Below are 24,740 nucleotides of genomic sequence, written 5' to 3' on the forward strand. Positions count from 1 at the left end.
CCCTTTTTGTGGAACAAAGTGAAACAGAAGTTCAGGGTCTGTGATTCAGCGTCAGTCAAGAATAAGTAGGGTCAGGTCCTTGGCGCAGGGAGCAGGAAACTGGTATAACTTGCAATTTGAGCCTTCGTTATTGGAGGGCATAGCTCACAAATGCATACTGACCTAAGATACTTACACCCTCCCACTCCTTGCTCACTTTCATCCCCATACTTCAGTGCATGTCCCTTCAGTTTTCCCAGCCTGGGTCTTTCTGGGGCCATGTTATGAAATGGAGCAGTGACCTAATTCGTTATAAGAATTATCTTCTTTTTTGAAGGAATTTTTTGGCTGATCTGGTTCAAGGATCCCCATGCAGAACTTGAGGCACATCTGAGGAGGCATTGAACTGTGGGGGGAGGACCGACAAATGAAGGCAGGAATTGCTTAGTATTATTACTAAAAATATTTTTACGAGAAGCTGTTATTGTGGCCTTTGCAGCAGGCTGCTATTTCTATGAGTGAGATGGTGCACTGCCTGACCACAACATATGTTTCTCTATCTTATTTCCTTCAAATCTGAAAAACAGTAGGTTAGAATTTTAAATAGTATTTCTGCTGATAGTAGTGTAGCTCTGCTCTCTCATGAATGCCAACTCCTGCTTAAATGCACTCTCACTTTATATAATATCAGCTAACATCGAATTCCTTACCCTAAAATGTTATGGCAAATAAACACATGAAACACTGGCCATTACCTGTTCATTCCTTCCTTCCTTAAGTAGTTGCTTAAACTAAAATTTCTCAGTTATCAGTCTGATCTTGACACCTTCCATCAAGTTTTTTTGAACTTACGGTTCTCAGTGGGAAAATTTAAATGAGGTCACATATGTAGACCTATAAATAGCTATATCCATGTTCATACACTGTATCTTTTTATCCTGCACATGGTGGGTTTCTATGCTTTGCTTTTTGAGGAAAAAAAACACAAACTGAATATTGTAATAGTAATGTGTTGTTTAAATGTATTTTCTTATGCTAATTCCTTCCTGCCACTATCTTTATAAGTTATTTCAGCAGGATTTCATATTCTTGCAGGCCCATATTACATGTAAAATACGTTGATAACAACACTCCTGAAATTCTCTATCATATGTGCCTACTTCAAAATTCATACCTCTTTGTTAAGGAAAAATAAATATGAAATCAGTTAATAACTCAACTAGAGCCTCCTTCACAGTTCTCTCCTTTTTCCCCATCTCCTGTTCACCAGGATTCCCCTGCTGTAAGGTAGGGAATCTGCTGACTACAAGGTCAGAACAGGTTTGAATATGGAGTACAGTCTCCAAGAGCCTTTTCTCTTACCCGTAAGTTACTATACAGAAATTCTAGCCAAGTTTTGAATGGTACCTCTCATTTGCACTTCTATCATACCACCATTCTGGTCCTGTTTTAACTTTCTAACATATATTACTTGGATTACCTTTTCTTGTAAGAATAGTAAGTACATTTGCAACAGAATTGTTATATACTGGACCCTATCCTATCAAGTATCTTCTAAAAATGCAAAATAAATTAAAACACATACACTTTTTGCTGAGCATTCTGTTACTGAAATAGATCTAAAATATTTTCTAAAATATGTTGAGTGTTGGAATTATCTCACAGTACAACTTCTCACAGATTAAGTTACTTCCTACAGGTCCCTGTAAATGGAAAATTTAAAGTGGAATTTCTCGTGAGCCACTTACCTAGAGATGTTTTCTGAGCACTGTAGAAATGTCAGATTTTGACTGCTCTGTAACAGATGCTGGACAGTTCGCTTTTAATGAATGTTGTTTGTCTCTTCTGCTGTACTTCCTAATGAGAAGTTTAAAAAAACTTGTATTTTAATTTCTTTTACTGATATAAATTGTTTTAATCACTTTTTAACTCAGTTGTCAGCCTGAAGTAGAGTCTTGCCATTGTTTTTCGTGAGAATTTTTTTTTTTCATTCTTTTGTCTGATTCTTTTCCTTTGGTTAGAGAAAGCATTTTTGTTAGGTAAGGTTGACTGTGCACTGTGTCCTTGTCAATTAATATGTTTGCAGTCTTTTTTATAAGAACCATTTCTCCCTAAAGTTACTTCTTCTCCCCAGATATTTAAATGAATTACATAGCCTCTTCCTTTGAAAGTACCCAGATTCGTATTGAGTGACACTCCTTACATGGGAAGGGTGATTCAAGATGTCAGGGATAACATTTATTTCCTTCTGTATTCAGCAGTGTACCTTTTAAGAGGTGTAACAGAGTGGAATTTTTATTCTTTTCTGTCTTAGATATGTTCAGCTGTGCCTACCTGTGGGCTTGGAGGATTCTTTTTTTTTGCCTCTAGTAAAGAAGAATGAATAGTAAAAAAAAAAAAGATTAATAGAAAATTGTGGCCAAAGACTTGGGGACAGAGTTCTGTTTCTAACATTATAGGGGGAGGAAAAAACTTCTAAATCTTCTCTTTAATTTGTTGCACTCCTTTAAGGTTGCAAAGTGGGCAAAATCTGATGACTTTTAGGAGAACTGGGATAACTGAAATGCTAATTAACCTCTGTTCAAAATACACATTTTGGAGCATTTCTCCATATAAGTCACCTCTTCATTTAATTAAATGAGAAATACTGATGGAGACTGTTATATAGAAATTTGGTGCAAACCCTGATTTTAAAATCATCTTGTCTGGATTTGTATCCCTTTTTATTGTTTAATAGATAAATACTGATTTCACATTGTGGCTTTTATATTGAGATATCTTAGAGCTCTATCTTGGCATCTCTCTACCTGTTATATTATTTTATCAAGTATCTATCTCTATATAGTATTCTATTTGTTGTGGCTCAAGAGAAAATCAAAGTCTTGCGTTGCCTTCAAGTCTAGTTTGAAGGATAAAGTCATGTAGATTTGGTTACATTAATGCTTGCTTGGAATTGTAAGGCCCAACCAAATACTTGTGTTAATATTTGATTAAAGCAAGTCTTGTGCTTTTTTCATTTGGAATTTCTTTTCCATTTTCCAGCTGTGTTCTTTAACTGTGATCGTAGATGAAAGTGTGATACAATAATATGTACATTAAAGCATTAGAAAAGTTTGTTAGACTTGTACATTAGATTCATAAATTTAAAAATATATATTCTTTTTCTGACATAATTGATTTTTCCCCCAAATCCATGAAGTACAAGAAAATAAATTGTGTTCCTTTCCGGACCATCCTCCTATATGGAAAAACACAGAAGAGTGACAGTTTTCAGGCTTATTAAATTGAGGATGTCTCTCTTTTTTGAAACATTTCCTACTCAGACAAAAGCTACCAGACTTTTCTATACTGCTGTTTACCATCAGATTCCTTCAAACCCTTCACTGAATTTCAGCCTGAGTCGAGTTGGCTCAGTACAGTGCGATTACTTTTTGGTTATTGTGGCTAGTTTCTGTTATTTGCTTTCTGTTAGCTACAATGCTAAAGATTTACTTCCACAAGTTCACAGAGGTGGAAACTTTCCTGAGCTTGCCAATGAGACTGCACTTCTTCAGTTAGCCACACGTTCAACCCTTATGTGGCAATGCATGTGCCTTCACATAATAACTGTGCTGTCATGTATTTATGGTCATGGTCATTAAAGTCTTTTGGGAAAAGAGTGTTGAAGTTGTATGTGGAATTAGCATATGATTTTTTCCTACTTGTAGTGAGTTACTACATCATCCCAGAATTTTGCTCTTTGGAGAATCAGTCAATGCTATATAAATTGACAATCTATGCTATGCTATGTAGCATAGCATTAAGTATTTACTCTGAATATTATTCACTCATGTCTAAACTGTCTGCCATGGTGGCATATCCTGGTTAACCTGAAACTGTCTGTAATGCAGCAAAATGGAAATCAGCATGATCTACAGAAGGCTTGTAGAAAAACTGCTGAAATCCTTGGGCCATTCATCTGAGCTGAAAGGCTTCCTTTGGCCCAATTGCTACTGGTACCTTAGCAGCAATCACAGAGTAGGTAACCCCGAGAAAAGTCAAGTTATTTTGAAGATGTCCATGCTTAGAGTCGTGCCTATCATGTATTTACTATATCATGTAAATGTATCATGAATTTACTATAGTTCTAGAGTTTTTGTTTGGATGTAACAAATCGTGCTAAATGAGCATGTGCAAAACTGTGCAGAATGTGCTAAATTCTAATCTCTGCCTCTGTAGAGATTCTTAAATGGTGATCACAATCTAGGGTTTTTGCAAGGTTGTTATCCCTTAAATTGTTTGTTATCCCTTGAAGTAGTGATTGCTGCTGTGTTCCCAAGGGGCTGGAAAGATTCATTGTTAGCCACAGAAGATAAACACAAGACCGTTTCCTAAGACTGCACATCCACGTAAAATAAAACAAGACAGCTTCCTTTGGTATGGTTGCAAGGGTTAAAAAAGCATAATGCAAATACTTCATTGGATAATGGTTTCACTTGAGGGAAATGCAGAACTAAAATTGTAACTTGTTATAGTCTTCAGATACCAGAGACTGCAACAGCTTTTTGTCCTCAACAGAAATCAGAATTCAGTTTTCCACTTATTTTTTCCAGGTCTGACAAAATATATAATACAAAAAATATTTTGCACGTGTTAAGCAGAGACAGTCACTGCATCCTTCTCAAGAGCTCTTGTCCCAGCAGTAGGCTGTTGCTTATTTATATGGCTTATGGCCCTCATTTAGGAGATACAACTGTCAAAGCTACCTCCAAACATCCTAACAGGACACAGCTGTGACTTATTCAGTCCTGAAGTCTGGTGGCTCAGGAGTTTTCTCTTTTCCAAACATCTGTGGATTTTGATTCCTCCTCCTTCATACAAGAGCTCAGTCCTCTCAGAGTATGAGCAAAAAGCACTCTTGACTGATACCCAAGTAACATACTCCTTGACAGAGAATCTTGCATTCCTATTTCTGTGGGTTCTGCAGGAGTAACATGGTAATGTCAAATATCTGATCAGTCTAATATTAGCACTTTTCACTGCCTAAAGCCATCAGTGGAGACATCAGGAGCAATACAGATCTTTAACTCTTCTTCATTATCAGATGCTTTTTTTTATAATGAAGTTTTTCATTGAGAGACCAACTCACTGACACAGGAGACAGCAGCTGTCTAAGTGTCTCACTTTCACAGTGATAGAAAATTTGCATTCAACTACAGTGTCCTGCAGCTTTTCAGACCAGTCTTTTGTTCTCTATCTTTCTCCTCTCCTTTTTCCCAATTAATAATATAAGCGTGGGACAGTGGCACCAGTTCTGTTAAGCCACTAAACCACTGTATTTTATCAGGGATGCTGAATGTGCATAATCCTAAGAACCTAAAAAACAAAGGCACGAAGACTTAAGAAAGCAGCACACTAATGTAAAGAAACACAAAGTTCATCCCTAAAAATTGCAGCTGTATATTACACATGATCAGAAGATCCTGCCTTTTCTTTGGAGAACTGAAAATTCGCCAGCCATTTTCACAGCTTTGACATAAACTCCCAGCTTTGTTGTGAACAAAACAGAACTCCCCTTCCCCCATGCATTGCATGGGATTGTTGTGGCCGAAGTCTGATCCATCTCCAGTGGATGTGGCACTTCAGGACATGGTTTAGGGGACATGGTGGCGCTGGATTAATGGTTGGACTTGATGGTCTTGAAGGTCCTTTCCAACCTAGTGATTCTGTGATTCTCTGGGTGCACAGTCTGCCACAGTCCTCCAATACTATATGGAGTTGACCTTGGCAAAAGGGGTGCTGTAAATCTGGCATCCTCTCTGAGGTGGAAGTAAATGTGGTGTATAGAAACATCTTAATTGTTGCACAATATTCTGCTGTCTTTATTTCTGAGTGTCTTTAGATAGGATCTTCAACGAAGGAATCCAACTTGTGAAGAAAAAAAAGAAAAAGAGTTTTTCACTTGTCTGCATAGGATCTTATGCCAATGTTCATCAACAGTTATGACACAGAACAAGTGACGCAGTTTATATAGGGTGATGTGTATAGTGCAGGGAAGAACATTCTCTTTAGGTGAACATCTGTTCACCTTAGTGTATCTTTATAATGCCTACAATTACAGAATAAAAATGAAGGTAAAGGATCTTAACCCCTTATGTATCTGCTTCAGAAGGATTAGCGGTGGTCGCGTTGTCATAGTAGAGAAGCCAGAAGCCATGATGCGTTCCTCTGTCCACCTACAGGCGTGTGCATACTCATGCACTGGTGGTGAATAAGAGGGGCTTGAATTGGAGCCAGAGCTCCAGCCTGTGTGGGGGGCAGAGCCATTCTGCTTTATACCCTCCTGCTGTCAGTGTGACAGAGCTTTCAACCGTTCTCTTAGTTGAAGGCTCTCCTTATCTTCTAAACCAGAAATTACATTTTGACTGGGAGGGGGTTCTTGTTACTGCTTACTTATTTCTCTCATTTTCCTCTGATATTTTTAGCTCTCAACAAGCTATGTCTAACAGCTTTCCCAATATCTAAAAGAATTTGAAAGTTGTTCCCTTAATTCAGAATAGCCAAGAATTTAGTTAAGTGTCTTGGATACAGTCTTTAAGAGTACCTAAAGCCACCCTACTGCTTTAACGAAAATGGGGCTCTGATGAAACCATAATTCATTTCCCTCTTACTTTGTGTAAAGGTTTATTAGCTTGTGATTTAAGCAAACCATCTGGTCCTGCTGGCGATCCAAGTTATGTCAGACTCAATGCTTTCTCCCTGTGATATGTTACTTGAGGCAGTTAAATTACATACTTAAGTCCCAAGTCTAGCCTGTGCTTTTTCCATGTCTTAACATCTGTTCTGGGAAAATTTTCTGGGATCCAAACAAGTTTGCATGGAGCCAGAACTCTTGTCTTTGTCCTTCTTTTCATGTCTGTTTCTTTCCCTTCCCTCTGTCCTGCAGTCTGATCAGTTCAACTATGTAAAAGAGAGTGCAGAAATTTGCAGTCCCTTTATCATTTCAGTAGTGTACAGAGTGAAATGAAAAATTGTTTAAAAACTTGAGAACTGTAAAAAAGGAGGAGAGAATCCTCTGAGAGAGAGTTGCAGTTTATGAGAAACATCAATTTTTTTTTTTTTTGGTCCTTGTACTGTTCTTACTACTGACTTGTAATTGCAAGACTTTTTGTTTTGCTGGCCTAATTCATTGTGGGCAAAAGTACAGATTTCTAGTACATTTTGTCTTGCAATGCTAATTTCTTGTTTATACAAGAAAGGTCTATGTTCAGAAAGCAAATAATTTTAAATATACAAGTTAGCCTGCTGAGGTGGTTTTGCAAATAAGATCTCTAGTGATTGATTTATACAATACTCATAGAAAATTAATTGTTCATGTTGGTATTTGTATCTCTCTCCTCTAAAATTTCATCATTTTGTGTTCTGCCTGGAACTTGTGAGACACAATAATGAATATAAGCAGCTATGCCATAGCCCACTGTGTCTGTATGTATACTGAAAGAAAAATTCCTTCCTTAAATTGGAGGCATAAAAATGTGTCTGTTTTCAGGCATGTAATTAAACATTATAAGTTTCCCATGTATTGCTGCATCTAAAGTACTGTATCTCCAGTTTAGGCATAGAGTTCTTAGTGTAATAGTCAAGTCCCTTTGTCACGTCCTTTGAAACCTTTAATTATGGACTGGTATGCAGTCCTTTGCACATCGAAGGACTTGATCACAAGAAAAAAAGAATGAGGAAGGAAAAGTAACAAGACTAACAGATACCTTGGACCATCTGGATGACTGAAACTTTAGCTGAATCAGTGAAAAACCTGATGAAGTTCAACATGCCCAAGTGCAAGTTCCTGCACCTGGTTTGAGGCAATCCCCGATACTAAACACAGACTGGGGGATGAATGGATTGAGAGCAGCCCTGTGGAGAAGAACTTAGGGATACAGATGGATGAAAAACTGGACGTGAGCTGGCAATATGTGCTTGCAGCCCAGAAGGCCAATCGTATCCTGGGCCGCATAAAAAGAAGTGTGGCCGGCAGGTTGAGGGAGGTGATTTTGCTCCTCTACTCCGCTCTCATGGGACCCCACCTGGAGTCCTGGATACAGGTCTGGAGCCCTCAGCACAAGAAAGACAGGGGCATGTTAGATCAGGGCCAGAGGAGGGCCACAAAAATGGTCAGAGAGCTGGAACATCTCTCCTTTGAAGAAAGGGTAAGAGAGTTGGGGTTGTTCAGCTTGAAGAGAAGGCTCTGGGGAAACCTTATTGCGGCCTTTCGACGTATAAAAGGGGCTTATAAGAAAGATGGAGAGTGACTTTTTACCAAAGTCTGTGGTGACAGGACAAGGGAAAACAGTTTTAAGCTGAAAGAGGATAGTTTTAGACTGCACATAAGGAAGAAATTTTTTGCAATGAGAGTAGTGAGACACTGGAACAGATTCCCCAGAGAAATTGTGGATGCTCCATCATTAGAACTGTTCAAGGTCAGGTTGGATGGGGCTTTGAGCAACCTGACCTAGTGAAAGACATCGCTGCCCATCGCAGGAGGATTGGACTAGGTGATATTTAAAGGCCCCTTCCAACCCAAATCATTCTATGAAAAAATGGATAACAGGGAAAAATGCAGTCTCTTCTGCAAAGATTGTTAATCTACAGGTGGGGAAAAGCCAGTCATATACATTTGAACTATGGATGCATTCGTGTTACTTGGGACTAGAAAATTTTCCTTTGCACTGTCTGTGGAGGGCGTTCTCTAGCTTTTTCCTCTTTCTTTATATGCACATAGCGTATAACAGTGGATTGCATGGGTCACCATTTCAGAATAGATCCTCTGCCCCTGCAAGTGTTTTTTCAAGTCCATAGCATTTTGGTTCTTTTTTTTGCCTCTTTATATTTGCACAGTACCACTGTAGTGAATTACATCATGTTACTAGCATTCCTGATGCATTTGTTGCTTGGATAATGGCCCAAAATTGCTCTGCTTCTCTGACAAGGTGTAAGCAGAAAAATAAGCTCCAGTACTATCTTCCTGAGTGGGCTATGGAGGCTCTTCTCAATTTTCTGTGCAGTAGAAAAGTTCTCTTCGGGTAATCCTTTGTCACTGGCGAAGAAGTTCACAATGGGAAGAAAAAGATAGCTGCCACTACATTGTAATTTAAACACACTGAAGCGTTTGGGGATCCTGAGGCTGCTTTAGTTAGCCTGTCTCTCTGGATTGACCTTAGGTATTGGAGTGTTTGGTCTCTGATTTTTAAAAGGCAACCAATACCAACCACATCAGTTGATGCAGCCTTCTTCCTGGCCTGAAATATCTCCCGTGTCTCAGAAATTTTCAGTAGTGCATTAGTTCTCCTCACATAACCACTGGGAATTTGAGCTTGCCTATCCTGATCACCAGTAATCTTTCCAGGAGCTAGTACCTAGTTGGTAGGATCCCCAGCCTCATTAATATTTTCCATATCCAGTCCTTTTCTCAATTTTACTGTCTTTTTACTGACTTTTGGGGAACTTGACCAAACTCTTTGGAAGTCCCTGGCTTCACGTTACACAATGCCAGAAAAGCTTACCAGAAACACCACGTACTTGGAGATAATGTGGTAACTCTATGTCTATGCAACATTGATTGACAGTTGCATTAGAGGAACCTAAAGGTAGAGTTTTTAGGAGCAGGGAGGTTAAGATGGTAGATAGTCTCCTGAAAAGGGCTTGGGCTTTTTTGTATTACATCACTTCTTCTACTTCTTTACAGGCTGCCATTGACATGGTAGATAAACTTGTCCTGTTGTACTGCCTTTTCTCTCCACCTTGCTTTCACGCTTTCTAATGAGATGTAGTACTATGTGAAAAATTTGTCCTATGTTGACATTTCCCTTTCCCGTTGCTGTGAATCCCATACTGATCTAATTGACATCATTTGCCCTCATTCACATAGTTTGTTCAGTCTCTCAGGAACTCTCTCCTCTAATGGAAACTTCATTCAGCTTCATGTTCTTCCTTAAAGATAAGCTTTCACCTGCCAAGTTCACTTAAGGACTAAAACCAATGAAAAAATAGTCTCCATTTAAGGCCTCTGCAGATCCATGCTGCTCAGAATGCATGAAGACCTTTCAGGCCTGTCTGCAGAAAATTGAATCACAAGTAAGTCCTAGATAGTCAAAGGTATACTCTGCTTCATATACTATCATTTGAGCAGAGAGAAAAGGGGAGCAAGAGTGCACTCTTTACAACTTCTGAAATGAAAACTTTCTAGTTATTACTGATGGGGCGCAAGCTCACCTGCAGTTAAATTGAAAATGTCAACAGCATGTCTCTGAAAATGTCTCAGCGTGCCAAGAACCAGAGTTCTTGGCAAATATTTTTTCTTTATTGCATAATTAGCTGCTCTCAGGGAAAAAAAAAATCAAGGGTAGATATGAAGTTTCTTGTGTAGGCTAAATTAGACGTGCTTTGCAAGCAGTTTGCTTCCAGTGAATATTTCTGCATCATTTCTCACAGGACTGCTTACTGGGACATATACAGACAGGTCTGCACTAAGATTCATAGGCTGCCAAATAAAATGTTTTGTTTTGTAGAAGTTTAATTGAAATGTTCCCATGGAATATCTATAACTTGGTGAATCTGAACAATGAAGCTTTATATTGTGAATAGAGCATTCTGGTGAATTTTGTCTGTAGTGAATCGCATGGCAAATGGTACTTGCTGGAGGAGGTGGAAGATAATGGCAGTTCCGTGAACTATGTTATTGGCACAGTTTAAAAGCCACTTGCATTCCAACCATTCCTAATCCGTGATTAGATCAATTTTCTGTTAACCTGCAAAAATACGGAATATAACCTTAGAATTAAAAGAATTACCAAATGGAGCAATGATAACAAGATTGAGTACCTGCAGTAACCACTAATGCAAAGTACTCCTGCAGAGTTAGATCTTGCCACCTAGCACTAGGAGCCTTGGCCAAGATACTGGCCTCTAGCCTCGTTGTGTCGTCTTAACAGCGTGGAGTTGTTACGCTGCAGATCTGCATCAAGCCAACCAGCCCTTCAGTGTTAGGATCACAAACGATGGCTGGGAATGGAATGAAGGATGTCAGAAATGTTTCAAACCTGATTATGGAAAAGATGTTGCTTCAAAGATGGTTTTATCTTGGCAACCAACAGATTGACGCAAGCCGTTTTGATTGTTGCAGTTGGCTGGGGTCTTGTTTATTTGAGGTTGTTTTCTGTTATAAGCAGAGGGTTTTGTAGTTGGTGTGCCTCTCTTCTTCTCAGTTAAAAGGAAAATGTTTATGTAGCTAGTTCTGATCCACCTGAAGGGGTAGAAGCTGATACACTAGTATACCTTCACTTCCCCAGCATGTTGCTGTTTTTCTCTTTCTAGGTATCAGTTTCCATCCTAGTAGTATTTTTGTTATTCATTGTTTGTGCAGTTTTTCTTTGCATTCTTTTCTGACATATTTCTGTATTTTGTTTTATGGAGTTTTCTCTGTGTGGCTAATCTTTTTTGGCACACTAAATGCTAATAAGGCAGGAAAAGTTTGGTTATTATATGCATGCTATCCAGTTTGGACTATGTGTCACTAAAATTCTCCTTCGGTCTGTTGATTACTAGTTGAATGATTGGCTATGCATTTTTAACAGTTTTTGATAATTGCATATTTAATTTTTTTCTTAATTTGCTGGGCATAAGAAGATTGCTTGTTGTCAACTACATTTGAGTGGAAGTAGATAGGCTTTCTGCAGTAAGCACTGCACAACGTCTGTGCTACTTTTTTATAAATCTAATTCGGAATTGCAATGTTTCTTGCTCTATTACTGATTGAGAATGAAAACCAATCTTGTTATCGTGTTTATGCTGAGTCATTAGCTCTGCACCTAGGCATACAGGATTTATTAAAGCAAGAGGTAGTATGTTCCATACCTTCCATCCTCCGGCACGGGTACAGCGACTGATGTGCCCAACTCGCTTTGTAAAAAAACATGTAAGTAGAAATTGAGCTTAATATAACTTCAGTAATGCACTTCCAGGATGGAGCACAAGTTGATTGTTATGCAGGGATATAAATTATTAAAAGAATATCCAGAGGTTTATGTATGTTACATGTAGCTATGAGCATTTATTGTGGTTTTGTATGTTGATTAGTTATAAGTTCTAGCTGAGACAGAACCTGGTCCAAGTGCAAAATAAAATATGACTCTTCATCTGTGTATTATCTATACTAGAATTTACAATCATGTTGATTCTGAACTTTTCCCATTTGCTGAAGATACGAGCATTGTTCTGCTGTATCTGTGTGCTGTCAGCAACTCTTTGAACGTCTTTTATGTTGCTAAATCACAAAGCATACCTATAAGCATTGTTAACAGATATTTTGAGGGAAGTAACCTTACTTACATCTTCATGGGAAAACAGTCCTCTCCCCGATTTGGAAACATTACCTTTGTTCTTCAAGTGTTTATGTAGTTTTTCTTTAGGCTTCACTTACGGAGAAAGTTTTTTATACTTTTGGCATATTATTGGTATATTCCATTTTAATACCTAGCATTTTTGTGGGCTAATTTTAATACATATAGGCATCCTTTTATCCTTGTGGTATGTTTTCTAAAATAGAAACACTGAAGAGTTGAAGATTTGTAATTTGGTATTGTAATGGTAACGTTCCAGTGACCAGACTATGTTAATTCACAGACTGTAATCAGTGCCTCAACCAAGAGTAGATGTACTGTCCACAGCACTAGATGATGCTTCCAGTCTACAGAATTGTTATGTGGTGTACATGCACTGGTAACCTCTGTACTCCGATGTAGTTGTGACATTTAGTAAGTTCCAGCTGATCACATTACATTATTTTTCTCTCCTCCTGTCTTCCCCAAAAATGTTTTAGGTAGAAGAGTTGATGATGGCTATGGAGAAAGTTAAGCAAGAACTGGAGTCAATGAAAGCAAAATTGTCCTCTACCCAACAGTCTTTGGCTGAGAAGGAAACCCATTTGACCAACCTACGAGCTGAAAGGAGGAAACATTTGGAGGAAGTCCTGGAGATGAAGTAAGTGTTTCTTTTCATTATTTGTACGCATGTTTTATTGATATCTCTGAATTCACCTCAGATACCTGGTGTTCTAAAGACAACCACTGTATGAATATGTCTCTGTAGGTAGTAGCTACCTATCTAATCAGTCGAGCCTTCAGGAGTGACTTCTGACCAGGGATTACCTGCATTACTTTCACACTTCCGTTAGAGCTCAAAAACATTTCTTCCTTCTGATCGTTTGCAGTAGACTACTGTTATTTGCGTAATAGCATCATTAGATCATGATGATCTTCAAAGATCCTAAACAATTATTGGGACTCAATCATTTTGTATGTCTTGTGAATGTGCCATCTTGTTTTGAGTAGCCTATAATCTACTTTAAGGTAAGACATGAGTCATTGTAACAAATGACAAAAAGGAAAGAGGGAAGAGAAAGACATAATGTCAGGTAGTTGTAATGCTAAAATCAGACCGCAGCTGTCTGGTCTGCTAAAGTATTTTTCAGACTCATGCGGATGATTCATTAGCACTGGAACAGAATTTGCAGTTCTCTATCGGTCAGACTTCCCTTGTCATCTTTACATAAGGAGGCCTGAAGAAAACCAAGCTTTGAGGAGGTGGGGAGAAGTGAGGAATTAGACTTCTAAGGCTTAAATACTTCCTAATTTTTTACCGTGCATTATAGATAGTTATCCTCGGTTTAGGGAGACATGAATCCATTTAGTGCAATGATGGATAGTGCTGCCAGCAGTTCATTAGAAACACTTTCAGTTGTTTAGCCAGCCCTGAAGAGAAGGAACATTTTTATTGGCAGGATCAGCAGTGGTTCCTCCACTGTGGTTTTGTGAGCCATTATTTATTTATTTAACTTTTCTACGCTAGCCTCTTTCCTTTTTTTCTTTAATGAAAGGATAGAAAAACAGCTGTTACAAAATGGAAAGAGAGGTGGCTTAGATCTTGAAACTCTAACTTAGGAGTGCTGTATAAAGCGGGCCAAGCCTCCCCAGCTTCATATTCAGCTACAACACTCTGATCGAGACCTGGCATAAGGACATTGGAAGACTGCAGTACTTAAAAGCCACGCTTTTTATTTTTTAATAAAAAATTTTATTGAGCTATAAATCTGACTGCCTTGAGAGTTGGTGTATTGGGGTATGAGAAGAATAGCTCTTACGGTGATGTGGGAATCCAAAGCAACTGGAGATATATCCCATATACAATCACTTGGCAGTACTTTCTTCTGCCAAACTGCTCTGCCAAACCTTCTCATTAAAATACACACGTAGTGTACAGTATATCCTGAAATGTATTTGGAATTGTGTAGCTCTAGAGCCTTTAATATAACTACTCCCTTCTTTTAAATGATGACCTCTCTTAGCTGAGTAAGTTATTGTTGGAAAGTTGTACTGAAATGCAGTATCAGGAACTGCATAAACTGGTAGATCCATTGTACCTCAGAAGGAAGAAGAACACTGGAGACAATGGTAATGCTGTCAGCACATTGAGAGAAAGATGGGAAAAACATTACATTTGTATAGTTAACTAGCTGAGCATGTTTTAGTCATAGCTGGTCTGTCTTAAAGTTCTATAAAGCTGCCAAAGCTGCTCCAAACTTCAAAAACTCACCCTCACCATGAGACTCTGTTGCAAACAAGTCTCTACTGAGGATTCCCAGTCAATTAAATATCTTATATTTATATACAGAAACGTCAGTGTATTCTTTGTTGCCCTACATTCCCACCCTATGCCTTTTATGAAGAGCACTCTTCTCATCTGTTTTCTAGTTTTGCAAAAAGTTTCTAATGTTGTTAAAATGTTTCCTACTATTTCAACTCAACAACAATTGATGAGCAGTCAATTTTGTGAAGCAGTTAGCTGGTTTTGGTATCCATAATGGAAAACAATAGCTGTCATACAGATACTGTATAAAGGTACAGAGCAACATTGTTTTCCAAGTTTCAGGGCATACTTCACTGGGAAATGTTTGAGGTGCTCAAAAGCAGCACTGATTAAATTTGAGGTTTGGTAGAGGTGTAGGTTTAAGAGCCTAGGCCCTGCAGTCAGCTAATGGGGCAGGGGAGCTTATACAAGAAAAATAGCTTAGGAAATGCTGCTTTAGGAAATTCTAGATATGGACTGAAAGAAAGTGTTAAAGCAACAAGAGGAGTCCAGAAGGTTACCGCTGGGTTTTACTAGGAAGTTGTTAGATATTATGTTAATGAAAAAATATATTTAAAATACTGTTTCTTAGAGTAGAACTTGTGTTTACTGCTGACTCTGTAACCCTGAGAAGATCATTTCACACTCCTTGGGGAATACTGTGGCACTAGAATAGCACAAGTGTGACTTATTCCAAGGAAGAAATTTCACTCCTTAAAGAAATCCTATGTATTTTGAAGCACTCTTCCTTTAAGTTTAATATTTTCATTTTCTTTCAAAAAAATTTGTTGTAAATACTTATGAGAGAGGTAGATAATGGTCTCTCTATTTATATCACCAAACATGATCTACTGTAAAAAAAGACTAGTGACCTGCTAGGATTTTTGTTTTGTTATGTTTTCTTTAAGAAGTTCTAATGTTTCCATCATTCACAGCAAATCTTTTAAATTAGGCAGGAATAAAGTGCTGTCTACAGAGAAATCTCTGTTCTTTGTCCCATAAAAACCTGCTTAGGCTGAGCTGAGTTATAAACTGTTGAAAATCACCAGTTTTCCTTTCCCTTTTTTTCTCCTGGTGTTGTCAGCAAATTTTGGCAGTGTGTGAAAATAACTGAGCACAAATAGTCTAATCTGGGGCCGAGTTCATGCGATTGCCAAAACCGTAGCAGCGGACACTGCACTTATAGGGAAGAGGAACAGACACTGTGTCTGCATATAGAGAAGAGAACTTTTTTTTTCTTTTTTTTTTTTTTTTTTATACTAGGCAGCCCTTTTGTTATGGTCAGAAGGACCAGAAGATTCTCTCTAGTCATCTGCTTCAGGGTTGAAACCTCTCAGCTGGAACATTTCTCAATCTGTTCTTTCAGACCTGGAAAACTGTCCAACAGCCCTTTCCTGAATTCTGCCTTCTCTTGCTAATTGCGATTGCTGCTGGCCCCATAATTCAAGAGATGCAGACTCACCCAACCTAGTTGGCGCTTGAGTTGAATCCTTCATCCTGCTGGCACATAACAGAAAGATTATTACTTGCCCAAGAATAATTTACTATCCTCTTTTTTCTTTAACAATAATCAAGGATATTACAGATGAATGAATTTTTATGACAGAATATATTTTATGTTTCAAAATCAAGCTGTCAAAAAATGTCTTTTGATTTCTTATGTGACTTTGCATGAGTGGTATTTTGAATATTTATCACAGTAGTCTCTAATTACACGAATACATCCCACAGATAGTGTTTCGTTTGATACGGAATGTAGGCAGTGATCAGAGATGAACCAGGCCTGTGTAGTTTAATGAAGCTGCTTATTGTATTCCTTCCTTTCATCTCGGAGTTGGAAGGCCTGCTGAGAGCTACATGAGGGCTACTATTAAAAATAAGATGCCAACCTAGGCAGTGCTATGCAGGAAGACTGCTCATGCTTCTCTCTGCTGCAGTTCTCCTGCATGATACGCAAATCACCTAAAAAATATTTGGTAGATGGTTGATAAGTCCGTGTGCTCTTTTTCTGGCTCTCAGGTAAGAAACAAAAACACACGCGCACGAACACTCACAACTGAAAATGAAGTCAGTGGAAGTCAGTGGAAGCTGAGGTTGTGTATCTTCTGAAAAGCTCATTCTCACAGCAATAAAGCAGTATTGTCTTGGAGGCATGTGTATGAGGTTGAAATTGAAAGTAGTCCAGAAGAAACTGTTTAATTGGCACATAGTTTATTTGCCAGCAAAGTAATTTCAGCTGATCCAAAATGAGGTGTGAAGTCATTTCAAACGAGGCAAACAGTTTAACCAAACAAAAATATTTCAGCTTATGTGCACCCATGGTGAACAGAACCAGCCAGAAAAAAAAGTATCAATATTCATCCAATGATAACTTTTCAGCTCATCAGAAATTGTCTTCTTGGAAATTAAAGACCTTTTTTTTTTTTTTTGTCATTAGAGAAATTATGGTTTATGCCTGTGGCTTAACAACAGTTCTCCAGAGGAGAAGTGATTTCCTAGTTGCAGAAGTACACGTATGTTCTACGTGTATAAACAGTTGTCTCTGTAGTTTGAAGTCACCTCGCATTTGTTGTCAACGGTACAAAGCGGTAATATGTTAGCCTTGCATCTGCGAGGTATGGCTTTCTAGTTCATCGTATTGAACTGGACCATAAGGTCTGTGGGTCATCTGGCATTTCAGGCTATCATGTGATTGCAGCAATGGTACCAAAACACCTCCTGTAATTACTTTCTCTGAATTTAAATAAGCCAAAATCCCACAGGGGGCACTCCATGTCCGTAGGATTTACTGTCTGGGGCAAAGCTGAGCAAGTGCATCTGCGTCAGTCCCTTTTTTCTTCTATAAGCTTAGATTTCTTTTTTTTTTTCTTTAAAAAGTCTTTTTCAGGGTGCACAGTGAAAAGTAATGCAACAATATCCTATAACCATTGTTTTGTCCTCAATTTTCAAGCATGAAATGTATCATTCTATATGTTGATTTTAATTATATATGATCACACAGTTAGATTTTGACATTTAAGTTGTAAAAAGTTCCGTTGCTGTAGTCTGAAATGTGAAAAATTATCCATTACTAATTACTGGACAATACAAACATTGTGTTTAAATAATTGGAAATAAACTGACCTTGAAACTGCTGTTAATCTCCAAGTGAATCACAGAGAATGCGATAGGAAAGCTGAAATACAGCACGTAGATGTATTGTGTGTCTTTTAAGGCTAAAGTTTATTGAAAGGTGAGAACTATTTATTTTTTTTAACTCCACAGTTCTCCTCACTGTAATGAAACATTAGGCTTTTCAGAAATGTAATTGTAGATCTTGGTTACCTTCAAATTTGGAAGCCTCTGCTCTTATTTTTTAATTCAGGTGAAAGCTTAAGAGAAAACATAATCTCCTTTGCACTTTTTCTTCTTGGCAATTAAGGAATGAAGCCTGTTCTCCTTTTTGTCCTCCTGAGTTATCTATGAGCCTTCGAGCGCTCTGAAACGCTCAGTGTCGTGGCAGCATTAGAGGTAGCCTGCTGCTTCGTTTTCAGTGCAACTGTTGTTAGAATGACCTGAACCATGGAAATAAACAGAAAAGCTGAACCCATTTACAGGCAGCAGTACAAAACTGGTCGGTCAAATGATTCACATAGGTGAGAGAGCTATTAAACTCGACTTTCAAAGTTTCACGGAAAGATAAACTGCAAAGCCTATGTGAATAAGGTGCCTCGTAGGAGCACACACAGAATTAGGTTGTTGTGGTTTACTCTGTTTCTTTAAGTATTGGGAAGTTATGTTTATCTTTTGTAATTGGTTTGTTTTTACTCTTCACCTGCCTTGAAAAACTTTCTTCTTCTGTGGCTTTTTCAGATACTAAACTCTTGGCACACTATGTCGCAGTCCTGTTCTGTCTCATGATAAAACCTCCATATCTCATTTTATCTTGAATTGTATGGTCCCCAACAACAGTCTTGCAGAGAGAAAGTACTATACTATCTTAATGAGCCATGACAGGCTTGGAAGCAAGACCGACTGCTGAAAAGTACACCAGGTGGTGTTAAAGGGGTTTGTTCCACTCAGTAATTTCTAAGAGTATTACTGTTGTAGGGAGGAGTTGGGAAAAGGAGGTCCAGTCATTAACTTCCTGAGAATTTAGCTACACTGTGCTCTTGTTTCCATGCCTTTCCATGGGAAATTTTTGGGGGGTTTTGTTCTAGATATGTTTTCCGGGGACTGGGTTTATTTTAAGTGATCCCTTCGGTAGTTTTTGGAACATAGTTTTCTAGATGGTGAAAGGAAATTAGACCTCTTTCAAGTGAGAATGTGAAAAACATAGCGTATAGCCTCACTGTTAAGAATGTACAGTTTTTATTATGTTTTTCTTTCCTATTAATAGATTACAGCATTCTTATAGAAATTGCCATGAAAGATCTCATCAGTAGAGATCTTGGCATACATACACACGAGTACTAAAATATATAATTTTTTTAGGCTTACACAATCCTAGCACTGTTGAATGAATACCTTTCTTGTCTTTTCTCAGTTTGGTAGTTCATTATTGCAAACAACCTTAGAGCAGGTGCAGCACAAGATAATTTCTTGGAAATCATTAGTGCCCCATGTTCTTTATTGCCCGAAGGGCATTGCTTTGGGAAAAGTTTGTCTTTACTATAACCTGCATATTATGCAGGTCATCTTCGCTAAAAGAATAACAAGAATGATGCTTTTTTTTCCTAGAAGTAATTACTCAGCTAACCCAATGTTACGCTGGAAGAGGAATGGAGAGGGATGGTTTTGTTTTGACTAACGTATAAAACATATTGCTTGTAAGATAGCTCTGAGGCCACCAGTATACCACCTCCCGCTAGCGAATTCTGCATGCCTTTCCCAGTGCAAAACACTGTTGTTCTACTATATTCTAACATACGCTTTGTTTAATTAAATACATTCAGAAGTTTGTCAGAAGTAAAGGTTTATCTGTTCAAGAGAATCTGTGTCACTTTCCCTTGGGTGTATGAATCCTCCACTCCACTGATTTCTGGAACAGCACTGACAAAAATAGATTTCCAGGTCTTCAGCATGCCTTTTTTATTGCTTCTGTACACTTCTATACAGAACAAACATAAATACAACTGTGATTTTTGTTTTAAAATATGCAGCAGTGTTTTGGCTCAGGATTGGTAGCAATAGTACATTTCCTACGCTAGCTGTTTCAGCTGTATCGGTGATTCCTGTCGCCATCCCTAATCCAGCTGTAAGATTCTGGGGCTTCCAGGGGTGTTACTGAGCTGAAGCAAATCAGGCACTTTTTACTTTCTGTTAAAGTCAAAAGAACCGTGAGTTCCTTAGGGTGCTTTTTCCTCCTTTATAAATGTGCACTATAAATAGTGATGCATATAAATCAACTCTGTGAGCACTACATATTTCATTAAATACAGTCAAGTTGTGGGTTAATAGAAGTTCCAAGTGAAAATATTATGGTATCTCATTGCATATATTGTAGATTTAATGTAGTGTGAACAATAGTAGCTTTGAGCCATTGTAAATCCCATCCGGACATCGTCAACATAGTTCAAAATATGAGGAGGGAAATCTCAAAGGTTAGATGTGCTCATATGGCCACTGTGCATATGCAAGTCTTTCTTTTATTGTTTTTAAAATAACAGTGTAGCTTTGCAGGGTGTGGGTAAGGCGAAGTCTAACTTCAGACTATTTTCTGAAGTTGACCAGAAATTCCTTTTTTGAAAGTCAGGTCAATTTGCTTTAATTACAGAAATAATCTCTGAAGCAAGTAATTGCTTCCCTACAGTCCTGCAGGATAACAAGTGGGAATTGTATAAGAAAAATTGGAGAAGCAAGTCAAGTCATTGGCAGTCCCTACAATCTTTGTCTTTATACTGTATGGGGACTTTCGGTTTTCCTCCCTTCACAAACAATTCCTTCGAGTTCTTTTAGGCAAAATAAAAACCACCATCTGCAGATCTATAGAATTGCTGAGAAAACTCCACAGTGAGAGGATTTGGGAGTTGTTGGTTTGTCTGGTGGTATCTTGTGTGCGGTGCAAGTGACTACATGTAACAGGAGTTAAAAATGTGAAAATTGACTAGAATTTTCATCTAGAAATCCTAAAAGATGATGCTCAGCACCCTAAAAGTGTCTTTCTTTAAGGTATAATGCTGTCATTGCTACTGAGTCACTTCTCCCCAGTCCAATATCCAGTGTTACAGTTTATGCAGATTACAGGATAGAGAGAACTATCTTTCCTGGTACTGGGAGCTATGTGTACGATTGTAGGGAAGACTGCAAAATTATTTGACACAATGTCATACTTGGTGTTTCCTAAAGCCCCTTTTATAGCCCTTCCTCAAGCACTAAATAGATATGGCTACAGCTTTCTGTAAACCTATAGTTCTTTTTCAGTCTGCGAAGCATTGTACAGCTTTAAAAATTATGTCAAGAAAACATTGTGAAAACTAAAGGATCACACTATTTTATTCCCACTATGTAATCTAGGAATCAAGCTTTGCATATGAGGTTAAACTAAATGATGTAACAGTTATTTGCTATAGACGCTACGAATCAACTAGTTTGATCATTTAGTTTAATTTCACAAATAAAGATTTAAGGTCACCAGTACTGTCATGAAAAGATGACTAGTGCAAGTAGCCTTGAGCAGCCAACGATTTGATCAGCCTACCTTCAGTTGCTAGAAAGTTATTGGAGCAAATGATCAAAAATATTATTTGTAAATGTTTAGAAAATAGTAAAGTGTTAAGTAACAGATAACCTAAATTTGTCAAGACTTAATCATGACAAAACGATGAGGTGTCCGCATGTGCCAAATCGTAGTTTTGGTAATATGTTTTGATCTCAGGAGGATTTCTGTCACTGTCTCACAGAACTGTCTCATCAACAAAATAGGGATTATATTCTTGCTTAAACTCCTATAAAATGAAGAAGCAGGTAGCTGGAAAAGAATAATTAATAGTTCATTGTCAGAATGGAAACCTGTATTACATAGTTTCCTTAGAGGTCTCTCCCAAGTCTGCTACTGTCAAAATGTCCATTAATGAAGTGGCTGACAAGCCAAAGGGTATGTATTGCCAAAATGCCAAGGTGGGTGATTCAGGCATTTCAGAGAACAAGATGAGAATTCAAAATTATCTTGATAAAGTGAAAAGGGAGGCTGTTCCCTGAAGGTTTTTACAGACAAATTATACCAACATATCACAAATAGCTTAAATATAGTTGAACATGCTTTGGGGGTAGACTAGATGAAATTGAGGACAGAAAGTGTGTTATCTTGCAGATCTTGTGGTTCTTTAGCACACATCGTATACTTCCTTTAATGTCTGTAAGAACGAAAAATGTGTCTTGTAAAAATATATATATTACATGCATGAGCTTGTTTTATGTATTATGTGGGCTTGTCTCTCTCTGTTAGTACTGACTTTGGCTTGCAGATCAAATTTCTAAAGAGAAATTTTGGTCTTGTAGGTAATCTATTTTGAGTATCCTTTATGCAAAGGAAACCTTTTTTTTATTGAAAGAAGGTAAACATCATTCAATTTGTTTGTTCAAGGTAGCTGCAAAATTCTTGCTGTCTTTCAAACCCTCAGTAGGCAGGAAATCCAAAAGTGTTGGGCCTGATTATGTTATAAAGAATGCCAAGGATATCTTCTGATATTTGGAGAAAGCCTTTACGACCTTAGCCACCCACATCTTCAAATGTGGGTAGCTTTGTTGTCCCAAATATGGGTTCTTCCACTCAGTGTGCCGAGAGCTGAAAAACACACAGAGCCGAGATATTTGCTTTTATTACAAATCTGCGCAGAGTTGGGTGCTGGGTGGTAGGCCCACAAAGCTAGCACGCCTCAGTTAACACACAAAAAATATTTACACACTTCGAGCAACAGTTATCAGTATTTTTTACAAGTTGGCTCCATTACTGGTTCCCACTGGTTCTCACAAGCCTCCTCTCCACTTAAAAGTCACAGCATCCTTCTTTTTTCCTAGGCATGCTCAGGGAGGAAAGGGCTTTTGTGAGGAGGGGGCTTTCCCCACCCAGGGGCAGGTTTCTATTATGCCAATTATATGTTAATTAGATGTTAATTAGGATAGTTCACTCAAGGTTGAGTAGCTGTGTTTCTTTTGTGATTATCTTGTTCCTTCCCTCAGGGTTGCACCTTGTTAGCTGCTCACAGAGACTAAACAATACCCCAGCTTCATTCCTTGCATGCCTTCGACAGCTTCAATCTTAAAAAATATTAATAATGCAACTATTAATAACAGTACTTTGCAATTTAGTCCTTTTCATTGAAGGATCTTACATGTCAAAGTCATCAAAATACTGTCATCATTCCTCAAGGAGTAAACTGAAAACAAAAACATGAAGTGACTTGTTTACCCATGGCCATAGAACTTCAGTGATGCCGGGAATTAAAATCTGAAGATACTGGGTTTGTAGGCTTTTAAGTATCTTAATGTTTGAGACACAAATGTTTAATAGGAAATGTTGGGCATGTAAGATGCATGCTTGTTGATTTATTCCTCTCTGCTAGCATGTTGTCATACAGATCCACTCTACATCTTCATTTTTTCTTTATTACATGTCTATACCTAAAACTGAGTATGCTTATCTTACCACTTTAGTGCTTTAATTGGAGAGAAGCAATCCGTTCTCTTTTGCTAAGCTGATCTTCAGATTTGTCTTGCTTGCTTGTTTCCCATTGTTAGTGAGGCCTTTGGTTTGGACTTTGAAAAACAAGATTAATTTAGCCAGGAGATGTTAATTTAAAACAAAAACAAATACATTTTTGCCTTGCCTTGAAAAATATGAAGTTGGCTTTGGACTACAATTTCATAGGTTTTGTGACAAATGAGGCATGAAACAAATTGGCAAACCCACAATGTCCAAAGTACAGTGGTACAGTGTGCTCTCTAATTCCCAGCCCTAAAGATCTCGGCAAAGATTGCAAATTAAACAAAGTCAAAATTAATCAACTCTACAATCAAAATACAATCATTAAGGCTTTCGTTTTGCTACAAAGAAACAGTTGTGAAAGAGGCACTGGAGCAAGTGCTTTTGTGCAGTCGAGGAAAATCAACAACAAGGTGTTGAACAGACAAATGAAAAGCTGCAGGTGAAGCTGTCTTTGGAGCCAAAAGAAACCAGCACTTATGCAGAAATGCAAGTAAACTGTTGGAGAATGGAAAGGGTGTTTGGTGCTGAACTGCAGAGCGTGTCAGCCTTGCATTCGGCCTAAACAGAAGAAGCCTCTGGGCTAGAGTCATGCATGGTAGTCATGCACAGACCCTTCAAGGAACCTCTCACCAAGGCTTCCCTCCAGTGGTTTCAACTGCTGTAGCTTTTACCTCCTTTGCAACATAGAGCATGGGAGTAGCACTTCCTCTATGTGGGAGGTCGAAAAGTACAGTCAGGGATGCCTAGAGGCACCCTAGCTGGCAACACCTTTCTTTATACATTTTGTGCCCTCATTTTGGGGAGACAGAATGCTCTAGATGACTTTGTGATATGCATGGATACATCTCCACTGTCTCAAGTACATTATTTATACAAATACTGAATTTCTTGTTCTATTTTATGGACAAATATGCTCTCAATGCAACTTAATTGCAACTAAGTGTAAGAAATTCTTCTTTTGTTAGCTGTTTTTGAATCAGAACTTATAGACCTTTAATGAAAATAGTTTTAGAGGGACAGAAATTACACTGGGCAAAAATCTGGTTTTCATCTCAGTGGTACGATTAACATAAAAGCTTTATTCCCATACATGGAAGATGCATTATCTTTTAGTAGATCTCTGTTCTGGTTTCATTTTCTGTTTTACTAACTGATAAAATAGCAATGTGTAATTGGTGTGTAAAGAATGTAGTAAGTTACGCTTTATTCATGCCAGTGGGTCCTAATAATGAAATACATGCTTTTTAGTGCACATCTACCTTAGCCCAATTGCTGTTACACTTTTTCCTGGTACAGAAACTCACATCTGTGCAATGTACATGCATCACTTCTGTTTTGTTTGACCTGTCTAGAGTATGGCTCATTTTATAAGTGAGTATAGTTAATTTTCTGTAGATTCTGATAAGCTCTGTAAGTT

At 38.1% G+C, this 24,740-nt stretch overlaps 1 protein-coding gene across 2 annotated transcripts in view; it reads left to right on the forward strand.

Moving 5' to 3' along the window:
• The window catches only part of ERC1 (ELKS/RAB6-interacting/CAST family member 1), a gene marked incomplete at its 5' end in the record, with an annotated part of 295,446 nt that overhangs the window by 178,333 nt on the left and 92,373 nt on the right, over positions 1-24,740 (forward strand). For both annotated transcript variants that reach the window (XM_082013315.1, XM_082013316.1), the window contains one exon: positions 12,833-12,993. In XM_082013315.1, the coding sequence (XP_081869441.1) occupies positions 12,833-12,993 (161 nt within the window). The remainder of the gene's footprint in view (positions 1-12,832; positions 12,994-24,740) is intronic.

Source organism: Phaethon aethereus (assembly GCF_964289735.1).
Source record: "Phaethon aethereus genome assembly, chromosome: 1".
Classification (NCBI taxonomy): domain Eukaryota; kingdom Metazoa; phylum Chordata; class Aves; order Phaethontiformes; family Phaethontidae; genus Phaethon; species Phaethon aethereus.